The following is a 22,704-nucleotide window of genomic DNA, read 5'->3' as shown; positions in this document are numbered from 1 at the left end:
GGGGGAAGAGAGAGATGGGGGGAAGAGAGAGATGGGGGGGGAAGAGAGAGATGGGGGGAAGAGAGAGAGAGGGGGGGGAAGAGAGAGAGAGGGGGGGGAAGAGAGAGAGAGGGGGGAAGAGAGAGAGAGGGGGGGAAGAGAGAGAGAGGGGGGGAAGAGAGAGAGAGGGGGGGAAGAGAGAGAGAGGGGGGGGAAAGAGAGAGATGGGGGGGAAGAGAGAGATGGGGGGAAGAGAGAGAGGGGGGGAAGAGAGAGAGAGGGGGGAAGAGAGAGGAGGGGGGAAGAGAGAGAGGGGGGAAGAGAGAGAGGGGGGGAAGAGAGAGAGGGGGGGAGAGAGAGATGGGGGGAAGAGAGAGATGGGGGGAAGGAGAGAAGGGAGGAAGAGAGAGATGGGGGAAGAGAGAGAAGATGGGGGAAGAGAGAGATGGGGGGAAGAGAGAGATGGGGGGAAGAGAGAGATGGGGGGAAGAGAGAGATGGGGGAAGAGAGAGATGGGGGGAAGAGAGAGATGGGGGGAAGAGAGAGATGGGGGGAAGAGAGAGATGGGGGAAGAGAGAGATGGGGGAAGAGAGAGATGGGGGAAGAGAGAGATGGGGGGAAGTGAGAGATGGGGGGAAGTGAGAGATGGGGGAAGAGAGAGAAAGGGGGGGAAGAGAGAGAGAGGGGGAAGAGAGAGAGAGGGGGAAGGAGAGAGAGGGGGGAAGAGAGAGAGGGGGGGGAAGAGAGAGAGGGGGGGAAGGGGGAAGAGAGAGAGGGGGGGGAAGAGAGAGAGGGGGGGAAGAGAGAGAGGGGGGAAGAGAGAGAGGGGGGGGAAGAGAGAGAGGGGGGGAAGAGAGAGAGGGGGGGAAGAGAGAGAGGGGGGGAAGAGAGAGAGGGGGGGAAGAGAGAGAGAGGGGGGGAAGAGAGAGAGGGGGGAAGAGAGAGAGGGGGGGAGAGAGAGAGAGGGGGGGAAGAGAGAGGGGGGGTGGAGGAGAGAGAGACAGAGAGAGAGGGAAACAGTGCGGCGCTCCCCTCAGTACTGCCCCTCCGACAGTGCGGGGCTCCCTCAGTACTGCCCCTCCGACAGTGCGGTGCTCCCTCAGTACTGCCCCTCCGACAGTGCGGCGCTCCCTCAGTACTGCCCCCTCCGACAGTGCGGCACTCCCTCAGTACTGCCCCTCCGACAGTGCGGCGCTCCCTCAGTACCGCCCCTCCGACAGTGCGGGGCTCCCTCAGTACCGCCCCTCCGACAGTGCGGCGCTCCCTCAGTACTGCCCCTCCGACAGTGCGGCGCTCCCTCAGTACTGCCCCTCCGACAGTGCGGCACTCCCTCAGTACCGCCCCTCCGACAGTGCAGCGCTCCCTCAGTACCGCCCCTCCGACAGTGCGGCACTCCCTCAGTACCGCCCCTCCGACAGTGCGGGGCTCCCTCAGTACTGCCCCTCCGACAGTGCGGCGCTCCCTCAGTACTGCCCCTCCGACAGTGCGGCACTCCCTCAGTACTGCCCCTCCGACAGTGCGGCACTCCCTCAGTACTGCCCCTCCGACAGTGCGGTGCTCCCTCAGTACTGCCCCTCCGACAGTGCGGGGCTCCCTCAGTACTGCCCCTCCGACAGTGCGGTGCTCCCTCAGTACTGCCCCTCCGACAGTGCGGTGCTCCCTCAGTACCGCCCCTCCGACAGTGCGACGCTCCCTCAGTACTGCCCCTCCGACAGTGCGGGGCTCCCTCAGTACTGCCCCTCCGACAGTGCGGGGCTCCCTCAGTACTGCCCCTCCGACAGTGCGGGGCTCCCTCAGTACTGCCCCTCCGACAGTGCGGCACTCCCTCAGTACTGCCACACTGACAGTGCGGCACTCCCTCAGTACTGCCCCTCCGACAGTGCGGCACTCCCTCAGTACTTCCCCACTGACAGTGCAGCACTCCCTCAGTACTGCCCCTCCGACAGTGCGGAGCTCCCTCAGTACTGCCCCTCCGACAGTGCGGAGCTCCCTCAGTACTGCCCCTCCGACAGTGCGGAGCTCCCTCAGTACTGCTCCTCCGACAGTGCGGCACTCCCTCAGTACTGCCCCTCCGACAGTGCAGCACTCCCTCAGTACTGCCCCTCCGACAGTGCGGAGCTCCCTCGGTACTGCTCCTCCGACAGTGCGGCACTCCCTCAGTACTGCCCCTCCGACAGTGCGGCACTCCCTCAGTACCGCCCCTCCGACAGTGCGGCACTCCCTCAGTACTGCCCCTCCGACAGTGCGGCACTCCCTCAGTACTGCCCCTCCGACAGTGCGGAGCTCCCTCAGTACCGCCCCTCCGACAGTGCGGCACTCCCTCAGTACTGCTCCTCCGACAGTGCGGCACTCCCTCAGTACTGCCCCTCCGACAGTGCGGCACTCGCTCAGTACCGCCCCTCCGACAGTGCGGCACTCCCTCAGTACTGCCCCTCCGACAGTGCGGCACTCCCTCAGTACTGCCCCTCCGACAGTGCAGCACTCCCTCAGTACTGCCCCTCCGACAGTGCAGCACTCCCTCAGTACTGCTCCTCCGACAGTGCGGCGCTCTCTCTGTCGGCCAATTCCCTCCCCGCCCAGCGATTATCTTCACCTCATCGTTGAGCCAGTTGAGATGGTTGAGCGTGTGGATGTCCTTGCGTGTGATAGTCAGTCGGAAGGCCTCGCTCAGCACCTCATCGGGATTCCCCGGCCGGAACGCCCTCCATACCTCTCCCTCCATTTCCTGCAACACACCAGGTCCGCAGACTAGCGCACCGTCACGACACTCTCTGTCACGAGACAAACGTTATGACAGCCCCAGGTGTTGTACCTGCCCTGGGAGTATGTGATGGGACAGTGTAGAGGGAGCTTTACTCTGTATCTAACCCCCTGTACCTGCCCTGGGAGTGTTTGATGGGACAGTGTAGAGGGAGCTTTACTCTGTATCTAACCCCCTGTACCTGCCCTGGGAGTGTTTGATGGGACAGTGTAGAGGGAGCTTTACTCTGTATCTAACCCCCTGTACCTGCCCTGGGAGTGTTTGATGGGACAGTGTAGAGGGAGCTTTACTCTGTATCTAACCCCCTGTACCTGCCCTGGGAGTGTTTGATGGGGACAGTGTAGAGGGAGCTTTACTCTGTATCTAACCCCCTGTACCTGCCCTGGGAGTGTTTGATGGGACAGTGTAGAGGGAGCTTTACTCTGTATCTAACCCCCTGTACCTGCCCTGGGAGTGTGTGATGGGACAGTGTAGAGGGAGCTTTACTCTGTATCTAACCCCCTGTACCTGCCCTGGGAGTGTTTGATGGGACAGTGTAGAGGGAGCTTTACTCTGTATCTAAGCCCCTGTACCTGCCCTGGGAGTGTTTGATGGGACACTGTAGAGGGAGCCTTACTCTGTATCTAACCCGCTGTACCTGCCCTGGGAGTGTTTGATGGGACAGTGCAGAGGGAGCTTTACTCTGTATCTAACCCCCTGTACCTGCCCTGGGAGTGTTTGATGGGACAGTGTAGAGGGAGCTTTACTCTGTATCTAAGCCCCTGTACCTGCCCTGGGAGTGTTTGATGGGACACTGTAGAGGGAGCCTTACTCTGTATCTAACCCGCTGTACCTGCCCTGGGAGTGTTTGATGGGACAGTGTAGAGGGAGCTTTACTCTGTATCTAAGCCCCTGTACCTGCCCTGGGAGTGTTTGATGGGACAGTGTAGAGGGAGCTTTACTCTGTATCTAACCCCCTGTACCTGCCCTGCGAGTGTTTGATGGGACAGTGTTGAGGGAGCTTTACCCTGTACCTGCCCTGGGAGTGTTTGATGGGACAATGTAGAGGGAGCTTTACTCTGTATCTAACCCCCTGTAGCTGCCCTGGGAGTGTTTGATGGGACAGTGTAGAGGGAGCTTTACTCTGTATCTAACCCCCTGTACCTGCCCTGCGAGTGTTTGATGGGACAGTGTTGAGGGAGCTTTACCCTGTACCTGCCCTGGGAGTGTTTGATGGGACAATGTAGAGGGAGCTTTACTCTGCACCTAACCCCCTGCACCTGCCCTGGGAGTGTTTGATGGGACAGTGTAGAGGGAGCTTTACACTGTATCTAACCCCGTGCTGTACCTGCCCTGGGAGTGTTTGATGGGACAGTTTAGAGGGAGCTTTACTCTGTATCTAAGCCCCTGTACCTGCCCTGGGAGTGTTTGATGGGACACTGTAGAGGGAGCCTTACTCTGTATCTAACCCTCTGTACCTGCCCTGGGAGTGTTTGATGGGACAGTGTTGAGGGAGCTTTACTCTGTATCTAAGCCCCTGTACCTGCCCTGGGAGTGTTTGATGGGACAGTGTAGAGGGAGCTTTACTCTGTATCTAACCCCCTGTACCTGCCCTGGGAGTGTTTGATGGGACAGTGTAGAGGGAGCTTTACTCTGTATCTAACCCCCTGTACCTGCCCTGGGAGTGTTTGATGGGACAGTGTAGAGGGAGCTTTACTCTGTATCTAACCCCCTGTACCTGCCCTGCGAATGTTTGATGGGACAGTGTTGAGGGAGCTTTACCCTGTACCTGCCCTGGGAGTGTTTGATGGGACAATGTAGAGGGAGCTTTACTCTGTACCTAACCCCCTGCACCTGCCCTGGGAGTGTTTGATGGGACAGTGTAGAGGGAGCTTTACTCTGTATCTAACCCCCTGTACCTGCCCTGGGAGTGTTTGATGGGACAGTGTAGAGGGAGCTTTACTCTGTATCTAACCCACTGTACCTGCCCTGGGAGTGTTTGATGGGACAGTGTAGAGGGAGCTTTACACTGTATCTAACCCCGTGCTGTACCTGCCCTGGGAGTGTTTGATGGGACAGTTTAGAGGGAGCTTTACTCTGTATCTAAGCCCCTGTACCTGCCCTGGGAGTGTTTGATGGGACACTGTAGAGGGAGCCTTACTCTGTATCTAACCCTCTGTACCTGCCCTGGGAGTGTTTGATGGGACAGTGTTGAGGGAGCTTTACTCTGTATCTAAGCCCCTGTACCTGCCCTGGGAGTGTTTGATGGGACACTGTAGAGGGAGCCTTACTCTGTATCTAACCCGCTGTACCTGCCCTGGGAGTGTTTGATGGGACAGTGTAGAGGGAGCTTTACTCTGTATCTAACCCCGTGCTGTACCTGCCCTGGGAGTGTTTGATGGGACAGTGTAGAGGGAGCTTTACTCTGTATCTAACACCCTGTACCTGCCCTGGGAGTGTTTGATGGGACAGTGTAGAGGGAGCTTTACTCTCTTTCTAACCACCCGTACCTGCCCTGGGAGTGTTTGATGGGACAGTGTCGAGGGAGCTTTACTCTGTATCTAACCCCCTGTACCTGCCCTGGGAGTGTTTGATGGGACAGTGTAGAGGGAGCTTTACTCTGTATCTAACCCCCTGTACCTGCCCTGGGAGTTTTTGATGGGACAGTGTAGAGGGAGCTTTACCCTGTATCTAACCCCCTGTACCTGCCCTGGGAGTGTTTAATGGGACAGTGTAGAGGGAGCTTTACTCTGTATCTAACCCCCTGTACCTGCCCTGGGAGTGTTTGATGGGACAGTGTAGAGGGAGCTTTACTCTGGATCTAACCCCGTGCTGTACCTGCCCTGGGAGTGTTTGATGGGACAGTGTAGAGGGAGCTTTACTCTGGATCTAACCCCCTGTACCTGCCCTGGGAGTGTTTGATGGGGACAGTGTAGAGGGAGCTTTACTCTGCATCTAACCCCCTGTACCTGCCCTGGGAGTGTGTGATGGGACAGTGTAGAGGGAGCTTTACTCTGTATCTAACCCCCTGTACCTGCCCTGGGAGTGTTTGATGGGACAGTGTAGAGGGAGCTTTACTCTGTATCTAACCCCGTGCTGTACCTGCCCTGGGAGTGTTTGATGGGACAGTTTAGAGGGAGCTTTACTCTGTATCTAACCCTCTGTACCTGCCCTGGGAGTGTTTGATGGGACAGTTTAGAGGGAGCTTTACTCTGGATCTAACCCCTTGTACCTGCCCTGGGAGTGTTTGATGGGACAGTGTAGAGGAAGCTTTACTCTGTATCTAACCCCCTGTACCTGCCCTGGGAGTGTTTGATGGGACAGTGAAGAGGGAGCTTTACTCTGTATCTAACCCCCTGTACCTGCCCTGGGAGTGTTTGATGGGACAGTGTAGAGGGAGCTTTACTCTGTATCTAACCCCCTGTACCTGCCCTGGGAGTGTTTCATGGGACAGTGTCGAGGGAGCTTTACTCTGTATCTAACCCCCTGTACCTGCCCTGGGAGTGTTTGATGGGACTGTGTAGAGGGAGCTTTACTCTGTATCTAACCCCCTGCACCTGCCCTGGGAGTGTTTGATGGGACAGTGTAGAGGGAGCTTTACTCTGTATCTAACCCCGTGCTGTACCTGCCCTGGGAGTGTTTGATGGGACAGTGTAGAGGGAGCTTTACTCTGGATCTAACCCCGTGCTGTACCTGCCCTGGGAGGGTTTGATGGGACAGTGTAGAGGGAGCTTTACTCTGTATCTAACCCCCTGTACCTGCCCTGGGAGTGTTTGATGGGACAGTGTAGAGGGAGCTTTACTCTGTATCTAACCCCCTGTACCTGCCCTGGGAGTGTTTGATGGGACAGTGTAGAGGGAGCTTTACTCTGTATCTAACCCCCTGTACCTGCCCTGGGAGTGTTTGATGGGACAGTGTAGAGGGAGCTTTACTCTGTATCTAACCCCCTGTACCTGCTCTGGGCGTGTGTGATGGGACAGTGTAGAGGGAGATTTACTCTGTATCTAACCCCCTGTACCTGCCCTGGGAGTGTTTGATGGGACAGTGTAGAGGGAGCTTTACTCTGTATCTAACCCCCTGTACCTGCCCTGGGAGTGTTTGATGGGACAGTGTAGAGGGAGCTTTACTCTGTATCTAACCCCCTGTACCTGCCCTGGGAGTGTGTGATGGGACAGTGTAGAGGGAGCTTTACTCTGTATCTAACCCCCTGTACCTGCCCTGGGAGTGTTTGATGGGACAGTGTAGAGGGAGCTTTACTCTGTATCTAACCCCGTGCTGTACCTGCCTTGGGAGTGTTTGATGGGACAGTTTAGAGGGAGCTTTACTCTGGATCTAAGCCCCTGTACCTGCCCTGGGAGTGTTTGATGGGACTGTGTAGAGGGAGCTTTACTCTGTATCTAACCCCCTGTACCTGCCCTGGGAGTGTTTGATGGGACAGTGTAGAGGGAGCTTTACTCTGTATCTAACCCCCTGTACCTGCCCTGGGAGTGTTTGATGGGACTGTGTAGAGGGAGCTTTACTCTGTATCTAACCCCCTGTACCTGCCCTGGGAGTGTTTGATGGGACAGTGTAGAGGGAGCTTTACTCTGTATCTAACCCCGTGCTGTACCTGCCCTGGGAGTGTTTGATGGGACACTGTAGAGGGAGCTTTACTCTGTATCTAACCCCCTGTACCTGCCCTGGGAATGTTTGATGGGACAGTGTAGAGGGAGCTTTACTCTGTATCTAACCCCGTGCTGTACCTGCCCTGGGAGTGTTTGATGGGACACTGTAGAGGGAGCTTTACTCTGTATCTAACTCCCTGTACCTGCACTGGGAATGTTTGATGGGACAGTGTGGAGGGAGCTTTACTCTGTATCTAACCCCCTGTACCTGCCCTGGGAGTGTTTGATGGGACAGTGTAGAGGGAACTTTACTCTGTGTCGAACCCCCTGTACCTGCCCTGGGTATGTTTGATGGGACAGTGTAGAGGGAGCTTTACTCTGTATCTAACCCCCTGTACCTGCCCTGGGAGTGTTTGATGGGACACTGTCGAGGGAGCTTTCCTCTGTATCTAACCCCCTGTACCTGCCCTGCGAGTGTTTGATGGGACAGTGTAGAGGGAGCTTTACCCTGTATCTAACCCCCTGTACCTGGCCTGGGAGTGTTTGATGGGACAGTGTAGAGGGAGATTTACTCTGTATCTAACCCCCTGTACCTGCCCTGGGAGTGTTTGATGGGACAGTGTAGAGGGAGCTTTACTCTGTATCTAACCCCCTGTACCTGCCCTGGGAGTGTTTGATGGGACAGTGTAGAGGGAGCTTTACTCTGTATCTAACCCCCTGTACCTGCCCTGGGAGTTTTTGATGGGACAGTGTAGAGGGAGCTTTACCCTGTATCTAACCCCCTGTACCTGCCCTGGGAGTGTTTGATGGGACAGTGCAGAGGGAGCTTTACTCTGTATCTAACCCCCTGTACCTGCCCTGGGAGTGTTTGATGGGACAGTGTAGAGGGAGCTTTACTCTGGATCTAACCCCGTGCTGTACCTGCCCTGGGAGTGTTTGATGGGACAGTGTAGAGGGAGCTTTACTCTGGATCTAACCCCGTGCTGTACCTGCCCTGGGAGTGTTTGATGGGACAGTGTAGAGGGAGCTTTACTCTGTATCTAACCCCCTGTACCTGCCCTGGGAGTGTTTGATGGGACAGTGTAGAGGGGGCTTTACTCTGTATCTAACCCCCTGTACCTGCCCTGGGAGTGTTTGATGGGACAGTGGAGAGGGAGCTTTACTCTGTATCTCACCCCCTGTACCTGCCCTGGGAGTGTTTGATGGGACAGTGGAGAGGGAGCTTTACTCTGTATCTAACCCCATGCTGTACCTGCCCTGGGAGTGTTTGATGGGACAGTGTAGAGGGAGCTTTACTCTGTATCTAACCCCCTGTACCTGCCCTGGGAGTGTTTGATGGGACAGTGTAGAGGGAGCTTTACTCTGTATCTAACCCCCTGTACCTGCCCTGGGAGTGTTTGATGGGGCAGTGTAGAGGGAGCTTTACTCTGTATCTAACCCGTGCTGTACCTGCCCTGGGAGTGTTTGATGGGACAGTGTAGAGGGAGCTTTACTCTGTATCTAACCCACTGTACCTGCCCTGGGAGCGTTTGATGGGACAGTGTAGAGGGAGCTTTACTCTGTATCTAACCCCCTGTACCTGCCCTGGGAGTGTTTGATGGGACAGTGTAGAGGGAGCTTTACTCTGTATCTAACCCCCTGTACCTGCCCTGGGAGTGTGTGATGGGACAGTGTAGAGGGAGCTTTACTCTGTATCTCACCCCCTGTACCTGCCCTGGGAGTGTTTGATGGGACAGTGTAGAGGGAGCTTTACTCTGTATCTAACCCCCTGTACCTGCCCTGGGAGTGTGTGATGGGACAGTGTAGAGGGAGCTTTACTCTGTATCTAACCCCCTGTACCTGCCCTGGGAGTGTTTGATGGGACAGTGTAGAGGGAGCTTTACTCTGTATCTAACCCCGTGCTGTACCTGCCTTGGGAGTGTTTGATGGGACAGTTTAGAGGGAGCTTTACTCTGGATCTAAGCCCCTGTACCTGCCCTGGGAGTGTTTGATGGGACACTGTAGAGGGAGCTTTACTCTGTATCTAACCCCCTGTACCTGCCCTGGGAGTGTTTGATGGGACAGTGTAGAGGGAGCTTTACTCTGTATCTAACCCCGTGCTGTACCTGCCCTGGGAGTGTTTGATGGGACTGTGTAGAGGGAGCTTTACTCTGTATCTAACCCCCTGTACCTGCCCTGGGAGTGTTTGATGGGACAGTGTAGAGGGAGCTTTACTCTGTATCTAACCCCCTGTACCTGCCCTGGGAGTGTTTGATGGGACTGTGTAGAGGGAGCTTTACTCTGTATCTAACCCCCTGTACCTGCCCTGGGAGTGTTTGATGGGACAGTGCAGAGGGAGCTTTACTCTGTATCTAACCCCGTGCTGTACCTGCCCTGGGAGTGTTTGATGGGACACTGTAGAGGGAGCTTTACTCTGTATCTAACCCCCTGTACCTGCCCTGGGAGTGTTTGATGGGACAGTGTAGAGGGAGCTTTACTCTGTATCTAACCCCCTGTACCTGCCCTGGGAGTGTTTGATGGGACTGTGTAGAGGGAGCTTTACTCTGTATCTAACCCCCTGTACCTGCCCTGGGAGTGTTTGATGCTACAGTGTAGAGGGAGCTTTACTCTGTATCTAACCCCCTGTACCTGCCCAAGGAGTGTTTGATGGGACTGTGTAGAGGGAGCTTTACTCTGTATCTAACCCCCTGTACCTGCCCTGGGAATGTTTGATGGGACAGTGTAGAGGGAGCTTTACTCTGTATCTAACCCCCTGTACCTGCCCTGGGAGTGTTTGATGGGACAGTGTAGAGGGAACTTTACTCTGTGTCGAACCCCCTGTACCTGCCCTGGGAGTGTTTGATGGGACAGTGTAGAGGGAGCTTTACTCTGTATCTAACCCCCTGTACCTGCCCTGGGAGTGTTTGATGGGACACTGTCGAGGGAGCTTTCCTCTGTATCTAACCCCCTGTACCTGCCCTGCGAGTGTTTGATGGGACAGTGTAGAGGGAGCTTTCCTCTGTATCTAACCCCCTGTACCTGCCCTGGGAGTGTTTGATGGGACAGTGTCGAGGGAGCTTTACTCTGTATCTAACCCCCTGTACCTGCCCTGGGCGTGTTTGATGGGACAGTGTAGAGGGAGCTTTACTCTGTATCTAACCCCCTGTAGCTGCTCTGGGCGTGTGTGATGGGACAGTGTAGAGGGAGATTTACTCTGTATCTAACCCCCTGTACCTGCGCTGGGAGTGTTTGATGGGACAGTGTAGAGGGAGCTTTATCCTGTATCTAACCCCCTGTACCTGCCCTGGGAGTGTTTGATGGGACAGTGTAGAGGGAGCTTTACTCTGTATCTAACCCCCTGTACCTGCCTGGGAGTGTGTGATGGGACAGTGTAGAGGGAGCTTTACTCTGTATCTCACCCCCTGTACCTGCCCTGGGAGTGTTTGATGGGACAGTGTAGAGGGAGCTTTACTCTGTATCTAACCCCCTGTACCTGCCCTGGGAGTGTGTGATGGGACAGTGTAGAGGGAGCTTTACTCTGTATCTAACCCCCTGTACCTGCCCTGGGAGTGTTTGATGGGACAGTGTAGAGGGAGCTTTACTCTGTATCTAACCCCGTGCTGTACCTGCCTTGGGAGTGTTTGATGGGACAGTTTAGAGGGAGCTTTACTCTGGATCTAAGCCCCTGTACCTGCCCTGGGAGTGTTTGATGGGACACTGTAGAGGGAGCTTTACTCTGTATCTAACCCCCTGTACCTGCCCTGGGAGTGTTTGATGGGACAGTGTAGAGGGAGCTTTACTCTGTATCTAACCCCGTGCTGTACCTGCCCTGGGAGTGTTTGATGGGACTGTGTAGAGGGAGCTTTACTCTGTATCTAACCCCCTGTACCTGCCCTGGGAGTGTTTGATGGGACAGTGTAGAGGGAGCTTTACTCTGTATCTAACCCCCTGTACCTGCCCTGGGAGTGTTTGATGGGACTGTGTAGAGGGAGCTTTACTCTGTATCTAATACCCTGTACCTGCCCTGGGAGTGTTTGATGGGACAGTGCAGAGGGAGCTTTACTCTGTATCTAACCCCGTGCTGTACCTGCCCTGGGAGTGTTTGATGGGACACTGTAGAGGGAGCTTTACTCTGTATCTAACCCCCTGTACCTGCCCTGGGAGTGTTTGATGGGACAGTGTAGAGGGAGCTTTACTCTGTATCTAACCCCCTGTACCTGCCCTGGGAGTGTTTGATGGGACTGTGTAGAGGGAGCTTTACTCTGTATCTAACCCCCTGTACCTGCCCTGGGAGTGTTTGATGCTACAGTGTAGAGGGAGCTTTACTCTGTATCTAACCCCCTGTACCTGCCCAAGGAGTGTTTGATGGGACTGTGTAGAGGGAGCTTTACTCTGTATCTAACCCCCTGTACCTGCCCTGGGAATGTTTGATGGGACAGTGTAGAGGGAGCTTTACTCTGTATCTAACCCCCTGTACCTGCCCTGGGAGTGTTTGATGGGACAGTGTAGAGGGAACTTTACTCTGTGTCGAACCCCCTGTACCTGCCCTGGGAGTGTTTGATGGGACAGTGTAGAGGGAGCTTTACTCTGTATCTAACCCCCTGTACCTGCCCTGGGAGTGTTTGATGGGACACTGTCGAGCGAGCTTTCCTCTGTATCTAACCCCCTGTACCTGCCCTGCGAGTGTTTGATGGGACAGTGTAGAGGGAGCTTTCCTCTGTATCTAACCCCCTGTACCTGCCCTGGGCGTGTTTGATGGGACAGTGTAGAGGGAGCTTTACTCTGTATCTAACCCCCTGTAGCTGCCCTGGGCGTGTGTGATGGGACAGTGTAGAGGGAGATTTACTCTGTATCTAACCCCCTGTACCTGCCCTGGGAGTGTTTGATGGGACAGTGTAGAGGGAGCTTTACCCTGTATCTAACCCCCTGTACCTGCCCTGGGAGTTTTTGATGGGACAGTGTAGAGGGAGCTTTACCCTGTATCTAACCCCCTGTACCTGCCCTGGGAGTGTTTGATGGGACAGTGTAGAGGGAGCTTTACTCTGTATCTAACCCCCTGTACCTGCCCTGGGAGTGTTTGATGGGACAGTGTAGAGGGAGCTTTACTCTGGATCTAACCCCGTGCTGTACCTGCCCTGGGAGTGTTTGATGGGACAGTGTAGAGGGAGCTTTACTCTGGATCTAACCCCGTGCTGTACCTGCCCTGGGAGGGTTTGATGGGACAGTGTAGAGGGAGCTTTACTCTGTATCTAACCCCCTGTACCTGCCCTGGGAGTGTTTGATGGGACAGTGTAGAGGGGGCTTTACTCTGTATCTAACCCCCTGTACCTGCCCTGGGAGTGTTTGATGGGACAGTGGAGAGGGAGCTTTACTCTGTATCTCACCTCCTGTACCTGCCCTGGGAGTGTTTGATGGGACAGTGTAGAGGGAGCTTTACTCTGTATCTAACCTCCTGTACCTGCCCTGGGAGTGTTTGATGGGACAGTGTAGAGGGAGCTTTACTCTGTATCTAACCCGCTGTACCTGCCCTGGGAGTGTTTGATGGGACAGTGTAGAGGGAGCTTTACTCTGTATCTAACCTCCTGTACCTGCCCTGGGAGTGTTTGATGGGACAGTGTAGAGGGAGCTTTACTCTGTATCTAACCCCCTCTACCTGCCCTGGGAGTGTTTGATGGGACAGTGTAGAGGGAGCTTTACTCTGTATCTAACCCGTGCTGTACCTGCCCTGGGAGTGTTTGATGGGACAGTGTAGAGGGAGCTTTACTCTGTATCTAACCCACTGTACCTGCCCTGGGAGCGTTTGATGGGACAGTGTAGAGGGAGCTTTACTCTGTATCTAACCCCCTGTACCTGCCCTGGGAGTGTGTGATGGGACAGTGTAGAGGGAGCTTTACTCTGTATCTAACCCCCTGTACCTGCCCTGGGAGTGTTTGATGGGACAGTGTCGAGGGAGCTTTACTCTGTATCTAACCCCATGCTGTACCTGCCCTGGGAGTGTTTGATGGGACAGTGTAGAGGGAGCTTTACTCTGTATCTAACCCCCTGTACCTGCCCTGGGAGTGTTTGATGGGACAGTGTAGAGGGAGCTTTACTCTGTATCTAACCCGTGCTGTATCTGCCCTGGGAGTGTTTGATGGGACAGTGTAGAGGGAGCTTTACTCTGTATCTAACCCACTGTACCTGCCCTGGGAGCGTTTGATGGGACAGTGTAGAGGGAGCTTTACTCTGTATCTAACCCCCTGTACCTGCCCTGGGAGTGTTTGATGGGACAGTGTAGAGGGAGCTTTACTCTGTATCTAACCCCGTGCTCTACCTGCCCTGGGCGTGTTTGATGGGACAGTGTAGAGGGAGCTTTACTCTGTATCTAACCCCGTGCTGTACCTGCCTGGGAGTGTTTGATGGGACAGTGTAGAGGGAGATTTACTCTATGCAGTACCTCCGTGAGCTCCGGAAATTGTTGATATTGTTCCTCAACAACTCGTTTGACCTGATCCTCATCCTGCTCCTCCTGCGGGATGTCTGCAATTGGGATTTCCTCCACCAGCGGTACCCTGAGATGCAGCTGAGCTGTGACCCGCTGGGACAGCGTATCCTTGTCATGCAGCCTCTACAACACAGACACTCACAGTAACTCACCGCACACACCCACAGGTTAGCAGTAACTCCTGCTCCGCTTGTTCCTGTCTAACAGGCTCGAGGGGCTGAACAGCCTCCTCCTGTCCCTAATGTAACAGGCTCGAGGGGCTGAATGGCCCCCTCCTGTCCCTAATGTAACAGGCTCGAGGGGCTGAACAGCCTCCTCCTGTCCCTAATGTAACAGACTCGAGGGGCTGAACGGCCTCCTCCTGTCCCTAATGTAACAGGCTCGAGGGGCTGAATGGCCTCCTCCTGTTCCTAATGTAACAGGCTCGAGGGGCTGAACGGCCTCCTCCTGTTCCTAATGTAACAGGCTCGAGGGGCTGAATGGCCTCCTCCTGTCCCTAATGTAACAGGCTCGAGGGGCTGAACGGCCTCCTCCTGTCCCTAATGTAACAGGCTCGAGGGGCTGAATGGCCTCCTCCTGTTCCTAATGTAACAGGCTCGAGGGGCTGAACGGCCTCCTCCTGTTCCTAATGTAACAGGCTCGAGGGGCTGAATGGCCTCCTCCTGTCCCTAATGTAACAGGCTCGAGGGGCTGAATGGCCTCCTCCTGTTCCTAATGTAACAGGCTCGAGGGGCTGAACGGCCTCCTCCTGTTCCTAATGTAACAGGCTCGAGGGGCTGAACGGCCTCCTCCTGTTCCTAATGTAACAGGCTCGAGGGGCTGAATGGCCTCCTGTTCCTAATGTAACAGGCTCGAGGGGCTGAACGGCCTCCTCCTGTTCCTAATGTAACAGGCTCGAGGGGCTGAACGGCCTCCTCCTGTTCCTAATGTAACAGGCTCGAGGGGCTGAATGGCCTCCTCCTGTTCCTAATGTAACAGGCTCGAGGGGCTGAACGGCCTCCTCCTGTCCCTAATGTATACATCTCTCCCAGACCCCGAGATCTGTGCTATTCTTCATTCTTTCCTTTAGTTGTATGTTTGCTCTCACCTCTTCTGTCGAGAATTGCAAAGATTCACCCCCCCTCCGAGTGAAGAAGTTTCTCCTCATCTGGGTCCTAAATGGCCGACCCCTTATCCTTAGACTGTGACCCCTGGTTCTGGACTTCCCCAACATCGGGAACATTCTTCCTGCATCTAACCTGTCCAGTCCCGTCAGAATTTTATATGTTTCTCTGAGATCCCCTCTCATTCTTCTAAACTCCAGTGAATATAAGCCCAGTCGATCCAGTCTTTCTTCATATGTCAGTCCTGCCATCCCGGGAATCAGTCTGGTGAACCTTCGCTGCACTCCCTCAATAGCAAGAATGTCCTTCCTCAGATTAGGAGACCAAAACTGAACACAATATTCCAGGTGAGGCCTCACCAAGGCCCTGTACAACTGCAGTAAGACCTCCCTGCTCCTATACTCAAATCCCCTTGCTATGAAGGCCAACATACCATTTGCCTTCTTCACCGCCTGCTGTACCTGCATGCCAACCTTCAATGACTGATGTACCATGACACCCAGGTCTCGCTGCACCTCCCCTTTTCCGAATCTGGTGAGCCTCCCAGGCAAGTATATCCTTCCTTCGGAGAAGGAGACCAAAACTGTGAGCAGTACTCCAGCTGTGATTTCTCCAAAGCCCTGTGGAGCTACAGGATGACTTGCTCACTCTCACACACCAACCCCCTTCCAATAAAGGCGAACATGCCATTTGCATTCCTTATTGTTTCCTCACTCTGTGTTTCCTCGACAAGGACACCCAAATCTCGCCAACATTTAGTAGTTTGTCACCATTAAAAATATCTCTGTTACCTCCTCCAGCCCCACAACAGGCCCCCGCCCCCCGAGATCTCTGCACTCCTCTAATTCTGCCCTCCTGACCATCCCTGATTATAATCGCTCCACCATCGGTGGCCGTGCCTTCTGTTGCCTGGGCCCCGAGCTCTGGAACTCCCTCCCTAAACCTCTCCGCCATAGAAACATAGAAAATAGGAGCAGGAGCCGCCCATTCGGCCCCTCGAATCGCACCGCCATTCAATACGATCATGGCTGATCCTCTATCTCATATTCCCGCTTTCTCCCCATACCCCTTGATGCCTTTTGTGTCTAGAAATCTCTCCATCTCCCTCTTAGATATATTCAGTGACTTGGCCTCCACAGCCTTCTGTGGTAGAGAATTCCACAGGTTCACCACCCTCGGAGTGAAAACATTCCTCCTCATCTCGGTCCTAAATTTCCTCCCCCGTATCCTGAGACTGTGACCCCTTGTTCTAGACTTCCCAGCCCCGGGGAAACACCCTCCCCACATCCAGTCTGTCCAACCCCGTCAGAATTTGATACCTTTCAATGAGATCCCCTCTCATTCTTCTAAACTCCAGTGAATACAGGCCCAGTCGATCCAATCTCTCCTCATACGGCAGTCCTGCCCTCCCAGGAATCAGTCTGGTGAACCTTCGCTGCACTCCCTCTCTGGCAAGTATATCCTTCCTTAGGTAAGGAGACCGACACTGTACACAATACTCCAGGTGTGGTCTCACCAGGGCCCTGTATAACTGCAGTAAGACATCCTCGCTCCTGTACTCAAACCCTCTTGCAATGAAGGCCAACATACCATTGGCCTCCCTAACTGCTTGCTGCACCGGCGAGTTTGCTTTCAATGACTGGTGTACAAGGACACCCAGGTCCCTCTGTACATCCACACTTCCCAAGCCGTCACCGTTTCAATAATACTTTGTCCTTATGTTTTCCCTACCAAAGTGGATAACCTCACATGTACCCACGTTATACTGCATCTGCCATGTGTTTGCCCACTCACTCAACCGATCGAAATCGCCTTGCTCACCCATCACCCGCTGTGCTCGCTGACCTACATTGGCTCCCGGTTAAACAACACATCAATTTTTAAATTCTCATCCATGTTTGCAAATTCCTCCATGCCTCGCCCTGTATCTCTGTCATCTCCTCCAGCCCCCTACATCCCTCCCTAATTCTGCAACCTCCAGCCCCTACACCCCTCCCTATCTCTGTAACCCCCTCCAGCCCCTACACCCCTCCCTATCTCTGTAACCCCCTCCAGCCCCTACACCCCTCCCTATCTCTGTAACCTCCTCCAGCCCCTACACCCCTCCCTATCTCTGTAACCCCCTCCAGCCCCCTACACCCCTCCCTATCTCTGTAACCTCCTCCAGCCCCTACACCCCTCCCTATCTCTGTAACCTCCTCCAGCCCCTACACCCCTCCCTATCTCTGTAACCTCCTCCAGCCCCTACACCCCTCCTTATCTCTGTAACCTCCTCCAGCCCCTACAACCCTCCCTATCTCTGTAACCTCCAGCCCCTACATCCCTCCCTATCTCTGTAACCTCCTCCAGCCCCCTACACCGCTCCCTATCGCTGTAACCCCCTCCAGCCCCTACACCCCTCCCTCTCTGTAAACTCCTCCAGCCCTTACACCCCTCCCTATCTCTGTAACCTCCTCCAGCCCCTACACCCCTACCTATCTCTGTAACCTCCAGCCCCTACACCCCTCCCTATCTCTGTAACCTCCTCCAGCCCCTACACCCCTCCCTATCTCTGTAACCCCCTCCAGCCCCCACACCCCTCCCTATCTCTGTAACCACCAGCCCCCTACACCCCTCCCTATCTCTGTAACCTCCAGCCCCTACACCCCCTCCCTATCTCTGTAACCTCCAGCCCCTACACCCCCTCCCTATCTCTGTAACCTCCTCCAGCCCCTACACCCCTCCTTATCTCTGTAACCCCCTCCAGCCCCCACACCCCTCCCTATCTGTGTAACCTCCTCCAGCCCCTACACCCCCTCCCTATCTCTGTAACCTCCAGCCCCTATACCCCCTCCCTATCTCTAACCTCCAGCCACTACACCCCTCCCTATCTCTGTAACCTCCAGCCCCCTACACCCCTCCCTATCTCTGTAACCTCCTCCAGCCCCCTACACCCCTCCCTATCTCTGTAACCTCCTCCAGGCCCTACACCCCTCCCTATCTCTCTAACCCCCTCCAGCCCCTACACCCCTCCTCCCTATCTCTGTAACCTCCAGCCCCTACACCCCCTCCCTATCTCTGTAACCCCCTCCAGCCCCACAACCCCCTCCCCCCCCCTCCCCCCGAGATCTCTGCACTCCTCTAATTCTGCCCTCCTGACCATTCCTGATTATAATCGCTCCACCATCGGTGGCCGTGCCTTCTGTTGCCTGGGCACCAAGCTCTGGAACTCCCTCCCTAAACCTCTCCGCCTCTCTCTCCTCCTTCAAAACCTCCCTCTCTGACCAAGGTTTTGGTCACCTGCGCTAATTTCTACGTCTGCGGCTCGGGGTCAAATTTTTTTCAGCTGATGCTCCGACTGTGGGACACCCTGGGACTGCGATATAAATTCCAAGTTGTCGTGCCTACCTGCTGTTTAAGGCGATCGGCCAGGGCCTCCTGTTCCTCAATCAGTCGTCGCCTCTCCCGAGCCCTGGAGTCGTACATGCTGGTGCTGGTCGATGGGAGAGAGTTTGCACAAGTCAGTGGCAGGGGCCCACAACCGCCAGGCGCAAGGGTGAACAGTTCCCCAACCTCCGATCCCTCCTCCGCGAACCGAGCGTTCGGACTGCCTTTGATCACCCACCCCCTCCACCTCTGCCGAGGTGTAGCAATCCGTCCCCAGCCCCCGTGATGGGCCGTGGGCTGGGCTTTGCGGGGCTGTGACCCAGGCCCTCAAATCCACCAGCGAGCTCATGGTCTACAGGGCTGTAGTGATACCCACCCTCCTGTATGGCTCAGAGACACGGACCGTGTACAGTAGGTATCTCACCCCCAGCTCATGGTCTACAGGGCTGTAGTGATACCCGCCCTCCTGTATGGCTCAGAGACACGGACCGTGTACAGTAGGTATCTCACCCCCAGCTCATGGTCTACAGGGCTGTAGTGATACCCGCCCTCCTGTATGGCCCAGAGACATGGACCATGTACAGTAGGTACCTCACTCCCAGCTCATGGTCGACAGGGCTGTAGTGATACCCACCCTCCTGTATGGCCCAGAGACATGGACCGTGTACAGTAGGTATCTCACCCCCAGCTCATGGTCTACAGGGCTGTAGTGATACCCGCCCTGCTGTGTGGCTCAGAGACACGGACCATGTACAGTAGGTATCTCACCCCACAGCTCATGGTCTACAGGGCTGTAGTGATACCCGCCCTCCTGTATGGCTCAGAGACACGGACCATGTACAGTAGGTATCTCACCCCCAGCTCATGGTCTACAGGGCTGTAGTAATACCCGCCCTCCTGTATGGCTCAGAGACACGGACCATGTACAGTAGGTATCTCACCCCCAGCTCATGGTCTACAGGGCTGCAGTGATACCCGCCCTCCTGTATGGCTCAGAGACACGGACCGTGTACAGTAGGTATCTCACCCCCAGCTCATGGTCTACAGGGCTGTAGTGATACCCGCCCTCCTGTATGGCTCAGAGACACGGACCATGTACAGTAGATATCTCACCCCCAGCTCATGGTCTACAGGGCTGCAGTGATACCCGCCCTCCTGTATGGCTCAGAGACACGGACCATGTACAGTAGGTATCTCACCCCCAGCTCACGGTCTACAGGGCTGTAGTGATACCCGCCTTCCTGTATGGCTCAGAGACATGGACCACGTACAGTAGACACCTCGAGTCGCTGGAGAAATACCACCAACGCTGTCTCCGCAAGATCCTGCAAATCCCCCGGGAGGACAGACGCACCAACGTTAGCATCCTCGACCAGGCCCAACATCCCCAGCCTCGAAGCACTGACCACACTCGACCAGCTCCGCTGGGCAGGGCCACATTGTCCGCATGGTTCCCCCAGACACGAGACTCCCCAAAGCGAGCGCTCTACTCGGAACTCCTTCACGGGCAAACGAGCCAAAGGTGGGCAGAGGAAACGTTACAAGGGACCACCCTCAAAGCCTCCCTGATAAAGTGCAACATCCCCACCGACACCTGGGAGTCCCTGGCCCAAAGACCAGTCCGCCCTAAGTGGAGGGAGTGCATCCGGGAGGGCGCTGAGCACCTAGAGTCTCGTCGCCGAGAGCGTGCAGAAACCAAGCGCAGGCAGCGGAAGGAGCGTGCGGCAAACCAGTCCCACCCTCCCCTTCCCTCAACGTCTGTCTGTCCCACCTGTGACAGGGACTGTGGTTCCCCGTATTGGACTGTTCAGCCACCTAAGGACTCGTGTTTAGAGTGGGAGCAAGTCTTCCTCGATTCTGAGGGACTGCCTATGACGAAGGTGATAAAGCACAGGGCTGGGAGATAAAACTTACAGCTCTTTGATCCAATGCACTGCGTCAAATTCTGGCATCCTGCAAAAAAAAAGAGAAAAAGTGAACACACAGAAGGTAGCAATGAACCCAAAGATCAGACTCCAGTCAGTCCCATTCCAGATTCCAGGGCCCCCTGAGCAATCGCCCAAGGGTGGATGCCGACTCTCGCAGGGGGGAAGGCGAGAGGGGGTCCATGGTCTCCGGCCGCCCACCTTCCCTTGAACCTACATGATATTGAACTGTGGGGGGCATCACGCCAGAGTTCGATTCCTGCCTTGATCCGCGGACATACACACACTCCCAGGGCAGGTACAGGGGGTTAGATACAGAGTAAAGCTCCCTCTACACTGTCCCATCAAACACTCCCAGGGCAGGTACAGGGGGTTAGATACAGAGTAAAGCTCCCTCTACACTGTCCCATCAAACACTCCCAGGGCAGGTACAGGGGGTTAGATACAGAGTAAAGCTCCCTCTACACTGTCCCATCAAACACTCCCAGGGCAGGTACAGGGGGTTAGATACAGAGTAAAGCTCCCTCTACACTGTCCCATCAAACACTCCCAGGGCAGGTACAGGAGGTTAGATACAGAGTAAAGCTCCCTCTACACTGTCCCATCAAACACTCCCAGGGCAGGTACAGGGGGTTAGATACAGAGTAAAGCTCCCTCTACACTGTCCCATCAAACACTCCCAGGGCAGGTACAGGGGGTTAGATACAGAGTAAAGCTCCCTCTACACTGTCCCATCAAACACTCCCAGGGCAGGTACAGGGAGTTAGATACTGAGTAAAGCTCCCTCTACACTGTCCCATCAAACACTCCCAGGGCAGGTACAGCACGGGGTTAGATACAGAGTAAAGCTCCCTCTACACTGTCCCATCAAACACTCCCAGGGCAGGTACAGGGGGTTAGATACAGAGTAAAGCTCACTCTACACTGTCCCATCAAACACTCCCAGGGCAGGTACAGGGAGTTAGATACAGAGTAAAGCTCCCTCTGCACTCTCCCATCAAACACTCCCAGGGCAGGTACAGGGGGTTAGATACAGAGTAAAGCTCCCTCTACACTGTCCCATCAAACACTCCCGGGGCAGGTACAGCACGGGTTAGATACAGAGTAAAGCTCCCTCTACACTGTCCCATCAAACACTCCCAGGGCAGGTACAGCACGGGGTTAGATACAGAGTAAAGCTCCCTCTACACTTTCCCATCAAACACTCCCAGGGCAGGTACAGGGGGTGAGATACAGAGTAAAGCTCCCTCTACACTGTCCCATCAAACACTGCCAGGGCAGGTACAGGGGGTTAGATACAGAGTAAAGCTCCCTCTACACTGTCCCATCAAACACTCCCAGGGCAGGTACAGGGGGTTAGATACAGAGTAAAGCTCCCTCTACACTGTCCCATCAAACACTCCCAGGGCAGGTACAGGGGGTTAGATACAGAGTAAAGCTCCCTCTACACTGTCCCATCAAACACTCCCAGGGCAGGTACAGCACGGGGTTAGATACAGAGTAAAGCTCCCTCTACACTTTCCCATCAAACACTCCCAGGGCAGGTACAGGGGGTGAGATACAGAGTAAAGCTCCCTCTACACTGTCCCATCAAACACTGCCAGGGCAGGTACAGGGGGTTAGATACAGAGTAAAGCTCCCTCTACACTGTCCCATCAAACACTCCCAGGGTCGTGAGCTGTGTTGAACAGTTCTTACCTCGCTCGATCCCTTCTCGGGGCCTCTTTCACCCTCACTACAATCACCGATTCAGAGTCTGATCCTGAGGACAAAAAAAAAGAGTACAACACTCGTTGGAAGCTGACGGGACTGCCTTACGCGTTGGCGTACGGACACAGACAGACATGTTGCTCGAAGCAGATTGTTTCCCCCAGGCTGGGAGTCTAGAACTAGGGGTCACAGTCTGAGGATAGGGGCTCGGCCCATTTAAAACTGAGATGAGGAGGAATTTCTTCTCTCAGAGGGTTGTAAATCTGTGGAATTCTCTGCCCCAGAGAGCTGTGGAGGCTGGGACATTGAATATATTTAAGGTGGAGATAGACAGATTTTTGAGCGATAAGGGATAAGAACATCAGAAATAGGAGCAGGAGTCGGCCACTCGGCCCCTCGAGCCTGCTCCGCCATTTAATACGACCATGGCTGATCCGATCATGGACTCAGCTCCACTTCCCCGCCCGCTCCCCATAACCCTTCACTCCCTTATCGCTCAAAAATCTGTCTATCTCCACCTTAAATATATTCAATGTCCCAGCCTCCACAGCTCTCTGGGGCAGAGAATTCCACAGATTTACAACCCTCTGAGAGAAGAAATTTCTCCTCATCTCAGTTTTAAATGGGCGGCCCCTTATTCTAAGACCATGCCCCCTAGTTCTAGTCTCCCCCATCAGTGGAAACATCCTCTCTGCATCCACCTTGTCGAGCCCCCTCATAATCTGATACGTTTCCATAAGATCACCTCTCATTCTTCTGAACTCCAATGAGTAGAGGCCCAACCTCCTCAACCTTTCCTCATAAGTCAACCCCC

General features: G+C 54.9%; 1 protein-coding gene across 1 annotated transcript in view; it reads right to left on the bottom strand.

Annotated features, from left to right (window-relative positions):
* Positions 1-2,555: 2,555 nt before the first annotated feature.
* The window catches only part of LOC139244978 (sentrin-specific protease 1-like), a gene marked incomplete at both ends in the record, with an annotated part of 32,609 nt that continues 12,460 nt past the window's right edge, over positions 2,556-22,704 (bottom strand). Inside the window, 5 exons of the mRNA XM_070871079.1 lie at positions 2,556-2,704; positions 13,739-13,909; positions 18,277-18,361; positions 20,170-20,208; positions 21,879-21,942. Coding sequence (XP_070727180.1) covers positions 2,556-2,704; positions 13,739-13,909; positions 18,277-18,361; positions 20,170-20,208; positions 21,879-21,942 — 508 coding nt within the window. The remainder of the gene's footprint in view (positions 2,705-13,738; positions 13,910-18,276; positions 18,362-20,169; positions 20,209-21,878; positions 21,943-22,704) is intronic.

This window comes from Pristiophorus japonicus, unplaced genomic scaffold, assembly GCF_044704955.1.
Source record: "Pristiophorus japonicus isolate sPriJap1 unplaced genomic scaffold, sPriJap1.hap1 HAP1_SCAFFOLD_2088, whole genome shotgun sequence".
In the NCBI taxonomy this organism is placed as follows: domain Eukaryota; kingdom Metazoa; phylum Chordata; class Chondrichthyes; family Pristiophoridae; genus Pristiophorus; species Pristiophorus japonicus.
The sequence above is the reverse complement of the archived record's forward strand: the minus strand, read 5'-3'. Positions and strand labels throughout refer to the sequence as shown.